The 16,536-nt window shown below is 37.8% G+C and overlaps 1 protein-coding gene across 2 annotated transcripts in view; it reads right to left on the reverse strand.

Annotated features, from left to right (window-relative positions):
- Nucleotides 1-202: 202 nt before the first annotated feature.
- Nucleotides 203-16,536, reverse strand: part of ST8SIA4 (ST8 alpha-N-acetyl-neuraminide alpha-2,8-sialyltransferase 4) — a 97,135-nt gene continuing 80,801 nt past the window's right edge. The window contains exon 5 of one of the 2 annotated variants that reach the window (XM_072140049.1): nt 203-1,795. In XM_072140049.1, the coding sequence (XP_071996150.1) occupies nt 1,513-1,795 (283 nt within the window). In that variant the 3' untranslated portion in view covers nt 203-1,512. The remainder of the gene's footprint in view (nt 1,796-16,536) is intronic. The other variant, XM_072140039.1, reaches the window with a different exon arrangement.

The following is a 16,536-nucleotide window of genomic DNA, read 5'->3' on the forward strand; positions in this document are numbered from 1 at the left end:
CAACACATAAACCCTTTAATAAAATAACATAATTAAAACACAATTAAAGATCTTCAGAAGTTGCTTAAGATTTTATGTTAAATGTAAAGTTCTGTTTGAAAATGAACTTTTTTCTCATATTAAAATGAAGGAAAATCTGGTGTTCTTGTTTTACATTTAAACTGGTTTTAAAAGGAAATTTAAGTAAAAATATATAAAACTGTGATGCTATGTGGAAATAAGACCAACAATTGCTTCTCATTGACATTTAAATAAACATACAAAATGTGATTGTTCAAAAAACAAATTTAAAATAGAATATAATAAAACATAAGTCATTTATATATATCTCCAGCAGCATAGCTTTGCAATACTAAATGTACATTACATTTAAAACAAAAAGTTAAATTAAACAACACAAATATTTATACAAAATCACTGAAATCTTTGGTACCAAAATTAAGGGCACCTATGTTTGGTAACAAAATTCTGAAATCCTACACAAAACCTAGAAATGCATTTGCTGCTCTACAGTAATACCATGCCTGGTCTGAGGATCAGTCTGCACTATTGACTTTAGATCAGCCTCATGCTCACCCCTGTACATTCCTTCTGTATTTCCGAGAAGTCTTTTAACACTATATCGTACAGAACTAGAAAACTCTGTAATGTGGACCACTTGCTAACACTGGATACATCATTCTGTGGGGTAGTGGTAAGACTGATCATAAATACACAATCTGCCGTCATAGGTTCCTCAAAATCGCCAAAATTGATAGGCCAATTCTCTAGCCAACAAAATGTCTCCAATACTATTTACTAAGCTAAATGGCCAATAATGTCACATGTACTGTAGCGTATGACTCATAGAGAAGGAACATCTATTGTAGCTACTAATGTCATCACATTCTCTTCTACAGATCATGTCCCTCCCATAAGATGCGCATTGCCTGCCCATTTCTTCTGAATTTTACAAAAGGCAGTAAATCATATGTTTTCATCAATCTCCATGATCATGCTAAAGAGTCTACATACAACAATCTCTTTCACTTTGCAACATTCTTTTTTTTTTTTTTGTTTCTACTCTACAAAAAGGTTTAGAAAAATTACAAATTTATTATACAAGGTCAATCAAAATGATGGGTCTAAGAGCATTAAACAAATCCACATGAATTCTGATTGAGACGTGAATGTAAACTAGGTGCTTTAAGTTCTAAAAACCATTGGATATCACTTGCACTTCCACCGTGTAGGCACAGACTTATCTTCATTCTTCCAGTTCAAGTGATTGTATTTTCAGGACTTGTAAACGCTAGTAGAACATTCAAGTTTTCAGCTCAGTGGCACTTACTCCAATCCATGCATCTTCCAGGAACACTGGTTATAGCACCTTACAACTAACACATCCACTGGAACTCATCCGCGAGCAGGTCATCTAAAACGTCTTCTCTTTCACTAAAAAGAGCACAGCTCTAAACATATCCAAAAAAATATCTCGATTGAGATGCTTCACCGATTGCATTTTTGTAAACCTTATTGCTGTTCGCATTTTCCGGTAGTGAGTTTTAGTGCCCCTTTGTTATGCAATAAATTCAATGTCTTGAACTCAAGTGGCATCCTGTGGGGCCCGGCATTAGAAAAATATTTGTATTTCAGCTCATCGTAATAGTGATATTTTACTAGGTTTCCGTAAACATCTTTAGGGAAAGGCCAAAATCCGTAAAGATGAATTTCATCACAAAACCGAGTAGCCAGTGTGTACATCAGAAGGCCAGTGCTGGGTCTCTTGATCTGAACCTTGTTTGTTATCCAATACCTAGAAAGAAGAACAGAGATCAGATATTGAATACTGATGCTGACTACCAGTAAAATCTAGTCAACATTTCACGAGCAACACTTTTTTTTTCTGTTTTACTAAAATCTATGCGTCAAGAGAGTTGTACGTGATCAATATTGTTCGATGAAATAAATATGTAGCATTTTCCACTACATAATAGTAATGTAAACTCATTGGTGCAGCAACTTCTCCAATGGTGGACATTTAGGAAAAAATCAACTGTTATCAATTTTAACTGTGAACCATTTTTCAATAACCACAAAAAAAAAAAAAAATCTTAAAAGCTTTGTTATAGTTGTACATTATAAGCAGCAACAATAATTTTCAAAATGGCAACATGATAAGAAATGCTATAATCTTATCTCAGCCAGTGTATACGATCAGTGGAGTCATCATAATCATTTGCCTCTTGAGGTTTTATCTCTATTCTAGATTTAAATTAAGAAATAAAAATAAAGGAACACCAACTGGCCCAGTTATGATGCTTCCATGTCTTTGATGGTTTCTTCACAAAATCATGTAGGTTAGTAGGGCTGAGCTCGTACTGAACTTTGGCGTTGAAGGATTTGAAGTCCGGGTAGTGGTTAAGCTCAACCCCATCTGCATGTAATGCCCCCGATCGATGCTGCAGGCATTAACTGTTTAAGTGCCATTGGCAAAGTCGCCGGCAGCACCTAAATTGATCAGGCGCATGCGTGCCGGCATTTTCGTGAGGATCAACATTTTGATCCTTCCAAAAATGGTGTTGCACAGTGCTCTACATTGACTTTGCTGGCAGCATTTAAACACTTAAGACCCGTGAATCAGAACCGGATCAGGAGCTCAGCCAAACCCAAACTTAAGTCAGTCAACTGCTAGCTGAAGCAGTGATATGTAGAGCAGGCCTTTTCAGGGTGTCGAGCAGGATGAGAAAGAAACCTTCACTATATTAGGAATGTTATCACTCTCTGTTTTCCCATGTGAAGCTTATCACATCATAGTGCACTTCTTTGTTGTTATATGCGACAAGTTTGTATTTTTTGTATTATTTATGTTTAGGAAATGTTGTAACACCACTTTAGGGTTAAGAAAAGGAACAAGGGATAGAGAATAATATTTATCAAGATAGATAGATACACAAGGAGAGGGCCCAAGCAACACAAACATAAATCCAAATTGGTGGGTGCAAGTCTACGAAACGGGCTATGGGTCCTCTAAAAAAAATATAAAAAAAAAAACAGCACTCCAACAGGCGTCAATAGAGAAAAGCGGGTCCCTTTATTCCATCAAATGCAACATTTTGGCCCTGTAAGAGCCTATATAGGGGCTATTTATACAAACATATAAGGGTCACACGACCCCCCCCCTATACAATATGCAACAATTCCTCATGACAATATTTGTGGAAAATGCATAGTAAATCCTGTAAAAATGCATGTAATCATCAACATATAGTAAACATACATGATCATGAATAATAAATATATAACCATAAGCCATGGATGCCCCCTACACAATATCTGTACAATACAATAAACTTGCAAGATATAAAAGCAATACTGATGGTATACATTCTGATGGCATCTTCCTTTAATGAACAAGTCAAAAATATGAAAATGTGTCTGATCATCTAGTCACAATGGGGGTCATTTATCAGGGTTTTCACACTACTTTTGTAGTGGACAATCCCCAATATGAAAAAAAAAATTCCTGGCACAATGTGCCCTGCGGCGGAGTAGGAACTGCACTCTATCTATAGCCTGTGCCTATTCAGGTTAAAGCGCAATTCATCCCAGAATTGTATTATTGGTGCAGCCAGATACATCAAAAGGTTGGAGCCTTAAGATATACCTGGTGCGGTAGGGGGAGAGGAACACTATGGCACTATGTGCCAGTGTATGATAAATAACCTCCAATGAGTATATTAACCAAGATGAGTTGAGATTGAAGATGAATTTGAAAAATTGTCCACAATCTGTTGATATGGAGTTAAAGGAAATCTTTGCATAATATGCAAATAAGTTTCAAAGGCTACTGGGGGAGTGTAGTAGCCCAAGAGTGGTCTAGGGACGAAGTCTTCTCCATGTCCCCAGTAGCCCCTTCCGCTTGTCTTTAGTGTAATTTTGCGTGTCTCTGAGTGTAAGAGAGCTGTCAGCGAGCACAGTAGCTCCTTTTGCAGTGCCTGAGACGAGTCCATTGCTCCTGATCTATGTAGCTATGTATCTCAGTCTTCTGCTGGCCGTATCTGCAGCTGGGGAAACCATTCATCTCCGAAACAGGAAGAGGAGCTACTGCGCTTGCGCAGAGCTCTCTTACAGCTGGAGACACGCAAAATTAAATTAAAGACGAGCAGGGAGGCGGGTAAGAAGGGGCTTCTAGGGGCGTGGAGTAGCCATCATTCCCGAAGTGCTCTTAGGCTACTACACGCCCCCAGTAGTTTTTGAAACTTATTTGCATATTGTGCTATTGAAGTTTATTTTGCCAGCAGCTGCATCCAAGTTTAAAGAAAAATACGGGATGCAGCTGCTGCAGCCTTAGGCATTCTGCATCGGAACTACTTCACAAAGTTTTTTCCCGATAGTAGATTTCCTTTCACATTTTTTTTTTTTTGCTAACACATACATTTAGCAGAACACAACTGCAGAGAGTATCCTCTCGATCATCTTAAGAATTTCATTTACTTGCTGCCTAGAGAAAAATTCTTGACTTTTTCTAACATCCCTATCTTGAAAGCTTATGTAATGAAATGCCCTAAGAAAATAACACGTTTGTCTACTAAAAGGTGCAATAACTGACAAAAAGCATCTTTTGTACCAAAGAGTCTTTTCTTCAAGTTGTATGGCTACAAAAAGAAACATTAAATTTAAGCTACACTGTTGAAGTGGGAAGAAAACAGACCACTGTAAATCCAGGAATAATCCAAAGCGAAACACACAAAATTGAAAACATTAGCCACTTTAGAAGATAAGATAGCGGATAGTACCATCAGGAAGACTCATTCTGTTACCCAGGGTGTCATTAAATATGATATTTGGACAATGTTATCCCAGCTTTCCAGCTGCCAATAATTTTCAAACAAGACATGAAAAACATACCAATGTTCATAAAAGCTAGACTATATTTTATATTTAGTTTCTAGACCTCAAATCCATGTTCTCAACCTTTTGTCATCTCCAAAATCTATCCTCAGACAAACAATGTTTATTAACAATTATCTTATAGCTGTTCAATCGGATAACAACATTCTGTGTGGTCTACCGATAGAATGGCTAATGTACTCTTAAAGCCAATGTTTAACTTACAATTCTCTATCTACTCAGGTGTTGTATATTATTGATATGAGTAGAAAGTATATAGGTAAAGTATATGGTCTGTGCACTGAGACAACCATTATCAATATGGTAGTAGAACCATCTCTTTAATCCTGTGCATTTAGTCCATATATTCTGTTTGCATGCCATTAAATTGTCATTAGAGATTAACCAATCATCCAAGATTCAATTAATAGCAGTTTCATAAGATTTTTCAAAAGTGTCAGTTTGGGTCTGAATTGGCCCAAACCAATGTTTCTCCAAGTGCCCTGGAAATTGGTAAATACCCTTATATACCCCTCTAAGATGCAAAGTTTTCATTTTCCTGCAATTTCCTTGACCCCCCCCCCCCAAAAGATCCAGGTTCTGCATTTACTCATCTCTAGATGTCATCTACTTTGCTAATGCAACATGGAATATCTGTGCTTGACATGTCAGATTGTAAAGGATTGTTTTTTTTTTTTTAAAAAAGATGGGATATCCACTTATAAGACTTGGCATACATTGTCCTCCAATCTAAATGGGGAGGCAGTCATGCAGGCTCCCTGCTACTCCACTCATATTTGTGAACTTGTAATGCCGGATACACAAAGATTACAGAAGCAAAAAAACTAACATTTTAAAAATGCAACAATTTACTCCACTATCTTATAATATCTGTATCTATAGAAATGTGTGAAAGTTCGGAGCAGCACCGCAATGCTGGTGGGTGCAAAGTCCAGATGCTCTCTGGCCCGAGAGCCTCAGTAGTAAAGTTCAAAAACTGGCAGCACTCCGGATTGGTATAAAAAAAAGTGACGGGGTGTCTTTTATTCCATGTGCAACGTTTCAGCTCACAAGGAGCCTTTGTCAAGTATTTATAGAAAGTGACCTGCTAGTTGCAACTAATTTGTCCCGAGTGTATAAATTACTGGCTATGGGTCTTCTCTGACTTTGGTCGTATCCCATGCATCTTCCCAAGTGTAAATCTTAAGTACACAAACTGAATTTTACCAGAATGAAACCAGAAGTGAACAAAGGAACTCTTTTTGTAGGTACTTGTCTAACTAAAATTTACTACTCACCAATCTTATGCTTTCAAAATGTTATTGGAAAAGCAAAGTCATCACCATTACCTATGTCCTCCAATGCCTACCTACCGTAAATATTGTGGACTTGCAGTCAAGATGGTGCTGCTATAGGTGGATGCCTGTGTATTGGCTCCGGCTTTTACCGCAATCCCCTCCTGTCCTGCGGCACCAACTTGGCATCACCCTTCACCATCAAGCGGTTTATCAGCAGTAGGAGCACCATATTGCACAACTGGGAGCAATAGAGTGCCAGAACCTGGCAGCCAAGAGCGCCATTTGCGATATCTTCGGAGAACATGAAATTTGGAGCTAAGGGCAGGGTCTCTTCTGTCAAACCAACAGCAACACACCACTGTTTCACCACAATTACCATTAGCGCCGCACCAGCATCCCTACTATAGTAACCCCTATGCATGTCCGTCTCGCCTGCGTCTATTTGTCATTTTCACAAGTGTATTTCATACCGGAATCATTTTCCCATGTGTAATGTGGTCATGTTAATCTGTATTGTGCTGTATCGCAATGTCCTGTTAATATGTTTGTATGCAACAAAAGAACTGGCAACATGTAAGAACGTGTCTCTCATAGTGTATGTATGCAACTGTAACTGTGTGTAAAAATTGTTGGGACTCTGTGTACAAACAAATTTTCTCCTAGGGGATCAATAAAGAACTATGGTATTGTATATTACTATTACAGATAAATACACCTATTTATTATGCGGCAGTCCTGTGCTGCATTTTCTACTCACTCATGAATCCATTGAAGCGCCTGGACAGTGTTCAACAATAAAATTGGTTCTGTGATTACCATACAGATAATCCAAGTGCTTATGTAAAAATAGACACTCCATTCCCTGCTATGTCTAATAATATCAGACCATCATTGGAAACAATATTACCAGCTACTGTGTATAAAAGAAAGAGCAACAAAAAAGGCAAAAATGCTTTGTCAGCGGAAAAGAAGAACCATTGCCAGTGATTGCAGGCGCAGGGGAATATATTCTCAGTGGGATGAAGGCTTTGAAGTTGGCCAAATGTCTGTAACAATGTTTGGAATTCTAAGAGACAAGCTCAGTTCCCTGCTCTTTCAGGCATGAGTTGCTCACTTTGTCGTGCATATCAAAATTATGCAGAAAAAATTCTGAAGAGAAGGGAAAAGATGAAGAAAAAAAAAAAAGATAGAATTTATAGAGTAAATATATAGAAAATGTCTGTGGTGTATAAAAAAATATACTTATACTATAAAGGATATGTATGAGGTTAATACAGTTTAGCTGCAGCATAGGAGAGCACATCAATGGAGCTCGGAATGTATGGGAGCTCAATTTCTTATCAACAGTTACACCTGAATAATGATCATTCAGTATAAGCCATAATGGTAAGGTTCAATATTATACACAACAAGACAGAAGCTTCCAGAAGCATTATGGATGCATCGGAATCTGTCAAGACTGAAACAGACATTTTTGCCAATTTGAAACTTATTATTCCATGAATGTATTGTGTTACATCCACTGCATATAAACATTAGAACCATAAAATATTAGGATGATGAATAGGGTAGGCTACTTACAGCAGACCTAGGGAAAATACAAATATCACAGTGCACTTAGATGTATGATAAAGTGTGCAGAGCCTTTTCATTACTTCCCCATTAAAGCTTATTCCAATTGTCCTTTTAGCAATGATCACACTGTACAGTATTTCAGGTTTATCAGCTTGTATTCAGGTGAATATGTACTTGGACACATGCACTTTCTTTTCAGAAGTTTTCTGCTATATCCCCTACATCCTATGAGGCTTTCTATTACCATACATTTTTAACTGATTTTTTGAAGCAAAAAAAAGTCAGAGTATACAACAAAATATGAATCTTTTTGCCAAATCTTTTATTTAAGACTTTTATTTAGATAGGGGCAGTCTTTTTCTTAGTGGGAATCCAATTTTTAGAAAAGCAACAACAGGGGTGCAGTCTTCTTAATTTTGAATTGGTTTCTCAACAAGGTAATTGTTCCAAATATGTGTCCTGGGGAGGAAGTAAGATTAGAGACATTGGGGGGGAGATTTATTAACGCACTTGCGCCAAAATTCTGGTGATATTGTACCAAAACCCTTTCATAAAATGTGCCACATTTATCAAGGCTTTTTTTTTGGCACTTTTCTGTCTTGTCCGACAAAGGGACATGGCCTTAGGGAAATGGGCGTGACCTAATAAGAAAGGGGGTGTGGCTGATTGGAAATTGTCTGTTCTTATGGATAAATAAATTTGGAGTAGTTTTAGAAGTGCTGGATTCCTGGAGAGTTTTGTTTGGAGTTCAACTAAAAGTAGGTCAAAGGCTACATTCACACTGCCATATGGGGGACGTATATATACGATATATATATGATATAATGATATCCAGATGTATTTAGAACTAGTGATAATTCATTAGTTGCCGTTTGTCAGCAACAAATGGCACTTTTAATTTTTAAGCTTTATTGAGTCCTTGGTTGCCTACATACAAGGGTTTTTAGAAAATGTTCATCATTGTTGCAAGTCTTTAAATCATCTCTGGCTCCTAGTCTTAAAAGTCTGCATAATTTAATCTAAAATGCAGCATGGAAAGGAATTGATCTTTAGAACAATAACATCAAGTTAAATTTACAAATTAAGAATGTGATTGGCTCCAGTAGCCATGTGCTTGTAGACATGGCAACAAAAACTAAAGGAGTTTTATAATAGATCTTTCCCGTTTCATTGCTTAACACGAATAATACAAATAATATGATAGGTTATTATATACTTTGTTACAGGGAAGTGCATTTTACTTAACTTGCATGGCTCTTTCATACTCCATCCCATCCTGATATTTTTTTTTTTATAAATCAAAGAACAGACAGAATCTAAGGTGTTATAATAGATTACATCCAGATTCTATGAAGGGGCAAGTAAGCAGGTGCGGAGTCACAGCATTGGGGAGAACTGAAATTCATGTCACCTGACGAAGTCACTATGTAAGGAAACAGGAGCGTCCCCATCTCTATACCACCTGCAAGAACAATCTTTTAACCTACTGCACCAGCAGTTAAGTACACTAGTATACTGCTACTGCTAATGAATTTTTGTATATTTGCTAATTCTTATTGCTATTACAGGCGGCCCCCTCCTTAAGGACACCCGACTTACAGACGACCCCTAGTTAAAGACGGACCTCTCTGCCCCCTGTGACCTCCAATGTGACCTGAAATGACCAGCTATAAAAGTGTCTGTAAGGAAGCTTTAATTATAATCCTTGGTCCCATTACATCAAAAAATTTAGAAACTCCAATTGTCACTGGGGCAAAACCAAAAAAAATTGTGTAGAAGTACAAATAGAAAATATACAGTTTTGACTTGCATACAAATTCAACTTAAGAACAAACCTATGGAACCGATCTTGTACGTAACCCAGGGACTGCCTGTACAGCTTTAATGTATTTTGTATTGTGCTTTTTTTCTGTGGCGAGTGTTCCCTTACCCTTACCACCCATCATGTACACACATACACCAATTATTTGCCTATATTAGTGTTTTTTTCTGTGGGTAGGTCTGTGTCATGTATAAATTATTATATTATTATATTATATTATTATATATAATTTATTTTGTACTTTACCCATTCTCTTTGAGCTTTTTGACAAACAGTTTCTGTATTAGTTCCAGGAATATTCATTGTTTACTTTCTGATAAAAAGGTCCATGATCATGTGACGTCACACAAGCTCATTATAAAACACAGATTACTAACATTATTCTAACATGAACAGTTAGCACAGGACCCTTTTATTTTCCACAGGAAGTAAACCATGAACCTTCCCGGTAAATGTTGGCAAGCTAACATCTAGAAAACCATGAAAAATTGATACAGAAAGTAGATTGGAAAATTGTAAAACTTTTCATTAGAAAAAACTATAGCAATTATTTTCGGAAAGTAGACACTGGGACAAATTTACCAAGGGTCCACGGACCGCATTTCCATTTTGCGCCGCATTTTTGTCACATGCGATCGGATTTTGGCAGAATCGCGCCGACTTTCATGCGACACAAATCGGGAGGGGGGGGGTGCGTGGTCGTTGGACAACCCGACAGATTCGGAATGTGCGCTGGATTAAAATTCAAATTGTGTCACAAGACACGCACTCACATACACCGGAAAGAAGAAGGTGAACTCCGGCGGACCTGAGCAGGGAAGTGATACATGCAGGATCTTGGGCGCACAATCTTGTTGAATCGCGGCAAACTTCATCCTCTTCGGACAATGCACCTCGGGGATCTCGCAGGGACTGGGTAAGTAAATGTGCCCCGATCTCTTAATAGCAAAGAAAGCAGATTCCCTATGTCCTTACTTCCTTTACCCTTAACAATGCAATCACAGTTATAAAAATTTAAAAGCCAGTTTATAATAAATCATACAATGTGTTTTGCACATCTTTAGATGTGTGTGAATGGAAGAACAACAGTTATGGTTGCTGGAATACTGTAATGATGGCCAAAATTGACTGCGCATCTGTTGTTTCATGTTGCAGTTTGAATATTTATGTAAGATAAAGGTCACATCTACAATGAGTTATCTGTGTCATATTAATGCCATGTAGCCGCTGCTCTATGTCTATAATGGGGGAGATTAATCACTGTTTCTATGTCAGTTTTCTGGCGTAGAAGCAGTGGCTTAATCGCAAATTCTTCCGCAGCGCAAGAATTTGTGATTAAAATCGTGAATACACTGCCTCCCCACCATGTGGGGGTGGAGGCGGTGTAGAAGGGTGCGGTGGCTGGTGGAGGGGGTGGGCACAGGGCATTTCTCCCTGCCCCCCTCTGCGTCTGCATTCTGCTGGTTTTTACGCAAAACTACACATGGTCCGACCTGCTCTAGTTTTGCTTGCAGGCCACCCGCCACATACATCAAGAGGACTAAGGCGTATGAGAAGTCTCCCCCATAATGTTCATTTTAATATTTGAAAAAAAAACAATTAAATAAAAAAACAAAATTACAAGGATTAATAAGGAAAATGAGAACATAATTATATGTTAATGGATACTTTATTATTTGACGAAAAAGTTGATAAAAATAAAAACCACTATGTGAAGGAGAAGAGGTAGAAATGATAATTATTTAATGAGCCTCCTACTGCTGTTGTCCGCCGCCTTTGCTTCAGGTCAGAAGGATCTCAGGAAGAGGAAATCTTTACAAGTCTAGGGTTTCCTCTAGAGTCCTGGCTACAGGAAATGTGCAGTGTTTCAGAATTGAAGCTATAAACTGTACGCCAGGGTTTTATAAGAAGTGAACGGACCAGAATAAAAGAAAGCGAGGAAATAATATGTGACTATAACATCTGAGGCACTAAGCACTTTACAACAGGCTTTACAATCTCTGCTAGAATGAAACAAAAACTTCTTATTTTACAAAGGTAAGTGACACGATTGATAGAATCTTTCTTACTATACAGTACAAGACCATAAGAGATACATTCTCCAGTTTCCCAGCTCACTTCTATCAGGGAGAGATACAGCTACATCTGGGGAATCAGTAGGACATCACTGGGCCTACTACTTTAACAGATCCTGAGAAAATAGATTTAGGAGAACAAGTTTTAAATACATGTTACAGATTTTGCTGCTTGTGAATCAATTCACTGAAAATGCTTAATTTGACAAAAATCGTCTGCAGCCAGTTTCGTGACATGAGCTATAAGACTACATATCGGGGGTAACTCAACATTTTGGGGCAGATTTATCAAGCAGTCTGAAAGTCAGAATATTTCCAGTTGCCCATGGCAACCAATCACAGCTCAGCTTTCATTTCACCAGTGCTCATGAATATTTTAAAGGGGAGCTGTGATTGGTTGCCATGGGCAATTGGAAATATTCTGACTTTCAGACTGTTTGATAAATCTGCCCCTTTGTCTCACAATTGCCTCAACTACCGATTTGTGTGACCCTTTTTTTCCAACATATTCCAATCTACTCCACTTTTAGCCTACTTATGCCAGGTGTATTGAGTGACTTCAGATGTGGCGGACAGATTTGTGAAGTGCGACTTCAAAAAGTTGCAAAGTCAGCAATTTCACTCCAGTTCACTCCTGGTGTAGGAAATACTTAGGAATCAGTTGAGAAAAAAATGTGCGACTTTTTACACTGCAGACATTAACAATAGGGATGAACAGACCCAAATAAAGTTTAGAACCTGAAAAGTTTGTGGTCGGGTACAAAAACCAAACCCCCACAGTGGAAACACTGGGTGTTGCCTCTTTGAAAGCCGCCATCATTTTCTTGAGGATCATCGCTTCCTATGAGGATAGTTGCTCCCACGTTTTTCCAGCAATATTTAAAGTATTAACGCCCACGATCGCTGCAAGCATTGATCACGGATGTTACCGCGATGGTGGGTGAGCTGAACTTCGGCATGCAAATAACGCTTCATATGCCAAATTTATGAAGCAGTCTAAGCCACTATGGTAAATCTGACATACAAAAAAGCTCTAGCAGTAGATTTCATCTCTATTAAAGGGGTCTTCCCATTTAAGCAAATAAACCATATTGTTTGATAATAAAAGATTATACAGTTTTACAACATACTTTCTGTATCAATTTCTCAGTTTACTAAATCTCTGCTTGCTTTCACGTATAAGAAGCTTAAATTGTTACTTTCAGTGGATAGAAACCTGTCCATGATCCCACAGTTGCTTGGCTTGTTAGATCCCTGGTAATTAGAGCCGTGTGTTATAACCAGCCGTGCACCTGTGTGACATCACATAACCAGGGTCAGATTTATATCCACTGAAGTAAATATAGAAGCTTTCTATAGAATGACAACAAGCAGAGATCTAGAAAACCACAAGGGGTTGATACAGAAAGTATATTAGAAAATTGTATAACTTTTTATTGTATAAACAATAACATTTAACTTGCATGCAGTGTAGCAAGCAAAACTGTTGTAGTTGCTCATAGCAACCAATTAGGACTCGGCTTTTATTTTGAAAACTGCTATGGGAAAATGAAAACTCTCAATCCCCCCCTTTAATTTTTTTCAAACGCCTATTACATGCCTCCAGCCGACAGCGGAATGAAGGGGGAAGCAAGGCGGGGGAGAAGTGCTCTGGGGGAGTGTCATAGTAAGAGCCCTTGGAGCTCGGAGGGGCTCTAGAGCCTTGCCACTTTTAAATAAAGTTTATATACATTTCTCACCATTAAACGTTAATAAGGCGAGTATGTACAGCATAGCTATAGGGGTTGCAGAAATAGTAATCATATGTGAACCCTTAGAGTGGGCACTTCTGTTGGATAAGGAAACACCAGTATATTGAATGGTACTTTGTAAATGTGGGTCTCTGTCACAAATGTTGCCTTATGGCTCAGATGCATCAAGTTACACGTCTGCTCCAAGCAGGCAGATCCATATTTCTCCATCAACCTCTTTCAATGAATTCATGATCTTCAGAGAAAAGCCCTAAATATATATAGAATATAGAAATATACGGGGGTGGAATATATTTTCTAGTTTTCAGACACAAATATGTATTATATTAGGGAAGGTAAATTATCTAGCAGTCAGTTGTTTTATACTTTTATTTGAGGAATCTTCACTGTATCTATTTCATCTAGGAAGGTATATTTTAAGGAGCAATAGGAGAACAGTGTAAAAAAGCAATGGCAGAAAAAGCTCTTGTTCTTTCCACCTCTCTCCATCACGGAAGGTCATGGTATATGCTTTGATGTTGACCACTCAGCTTTTGATGTCAATTGGATGATCAACAGTAGTTTGATTCATTAGAAAGTCTCCACTGTCCACTGCTCCGCGTCTTCATGGTGCTCAGTGCTCAGGTGCCAACAGTATCCTCTGATATCAAAGTACTGTAGAATCAATGAATTGGAGGAGACTCCATCATATATAAAGATGATTCTTCTTATTATTATTATTAGATTTATATTATATTAATAGTCCATTGCCTCAATAAGTCCTTCATGCTAAGTCCAGTGCACAGCTACAGCAGAAGGTAGTAGTAGAAATCATACCTAGGCCCTCAGAATGGACCTTAAGGCTCCTTTGCTAACTAAGGAGACATTATTGTATCAACATGGCTCTTGACCTCTGTTACACACTTTGCATTATGGTCAAAATGCTTCACCTTGTTCAACAAAGTTAAAAAAAATTACACCTTGGTCAACAGTCCACACTACCCCCTCTAAGTAGAAAGATTAATTTTTCCTTACCAACCTCTTATGTATCAGAGATCCGAACAATTAATTCTTGATCTTTAAAGAAACCCCATTAAAAAAACACAAGGAAAGCATATGAGCTCTTGATTTTATGTTGGCACAAAACTGAAGACATTTACTGTGTATCTAAAACTCAAGGCTGTGGAATCAGTAAGCCTCTGACTCCTCAATTTCTTCAACTCCGGCTTCCGCATACATGGGGCATGTATGAGTGATACATTAACAGTAGTAATATCACCATTATGATACAATAACCAAGTTATTTAGGTAGAACATATAAAATACTGTATTTATTGGAATACAAACTTAGAACTATACTTCAATTATGCAAAACACTTTGTGGGCTACCTACTAGCCATGGATGTGATTGGCCAGGTAGTAATTTTTTATTAGGAAACACAACAAGGGTTAATAAAAGTTCAACAGTAGGATATATGTAGGATATATATATGTTTTTGTCCCCATACAACTACAGTGACAGGAAAATAAAAAACAGTTATAGAACTTGTATAATGCATTGATTAAAACAGCTGAAAAATGGCCTAGGCATTAACAAGGAAAATAAGTGTGGAAATACAGGGTAAAAGGGATTATGAACAAAAACTTTAGTAGGGACAAAAAGAAAACCCTTATACATTACTCCTTTTACTTATATATAGATTTTTTAAGTGTTTGGGACTTGCAGCTATTTTCCATTACCACTATCCCCTCTACACTGTAGACTTAAGACTAGTGGCTTAACCCCATTCCTGAAAGCATATCCCAATTTTGCACACACAGCCAATGTGTCATCGGTGATTAAGTGTAATCTCAAAATAGTCACTAAAGATCAAGCAGTGTAAAGTGCAAGGTAGAGCTGTTGTGGTTTACCACAATGTCAGAAGACCCTGTGGGCATAAAATATTTCCCATTAGCCTCCTAAAATCTTAACACTTCAGTAACATTTATTGTGATGTTGGAATCACGGGGTAGGGCCTAACTTGCTGATCAGTGGAGGTCTCAGTGCTGAGACCCCCACAGATTATGAAAATGAGGGGTCCGAACAACCCCCTCGGCACTCCTCAGACTAATGTCACATGTTGTTTTTTGAAATGCATCCAAACCAAAGCCCAACCCCTGTGACTACCCCAGGATTTTGTCAGGGTGCAAGAGTAAGTTATAACACACAATTATATTGTAATGCAAATGCTTAGAAAGCAGGGAGGCATTTTTACACTGCAGCTGTCATGGGCTTTTACAACCTGTCTTTATTGAAAATGAGGTTCTTGGTGACAGGTTCCCTTTAATATTTGAAAGTCACACTTACATTTCCTGATTATACACGTTAACCCATTCATTCTTATTTCACAAAGTAGACTGTTTGCAGTTTACTTAAAAAATTGTATATTGGGGACATCAACCACCAATAATCTGTGACAACAGATTGTAGATTACTGGAGATGCACATGGATGTTATTTCCTGTCAGCTCAGAAGTTGAATCTGTGCAACGACTCTGAGCAACTGGCTGCCAGGCTCCATGGTAGAGATGGCACTGTGTACATACCCTTCTCACTTGATTCTCCATTTTACACCATAAACTTGTCTAATTATCTGTAGCATCTGTATCTGTAGAAACACACACACAGTTACATTATGAAGGAAGCTTGTTGTTCCACAAGGTGACCTCAATGACAAATCAGAAAGCCGTGTATTTCACAGAAGAGCCACCATGATGTGTATTGATAACCATGAGATCAGATGACTCAAATTAATAAACTATGTATGATAAAGTGAGTATAAACTCCCACATATCAACAAAACATAAAACTGCCTCCTCCCCACAAAAGTGGTTTTATTTTGTAAAAATTGAAAAAGGTGGAATGGTTGTTTTTAATATTTTATGAGTTTTGTTAAAATGGTGCCACTAAAGAAAAAAAAAAAACTAACATTTTGACATGTATGCATCTTTGAGGTCGACAATGAAAAAAAACAAAAAAGAACAAACGGACCATAGTGGGTTATTCAAAAAAGGAGTAACTCTTTCATTACTATAACCATTAGAACCAATGGTTGGAAAAACAGGAAGTGGGTTACATGTGTTGTGAAAGCATTCAGCTATAGAGCAATATTAGATGACCGCAAT

This window comes from Engystomops pustulosus, chromosome 1, assembly GCF_040894005.1.
Source record: "Engystomops pustulosus chromosome 1, aEngPut4.maternal, whole genome shotgun sequence".
In the NCBI taxonomy this organism is placed as follows: domain Eukaryota; kingdom Metazoa; phylum Chordata; class Amphibia; order Anura; family Leptodactylidae; genus Engystomops; species Engystomops pustulosus.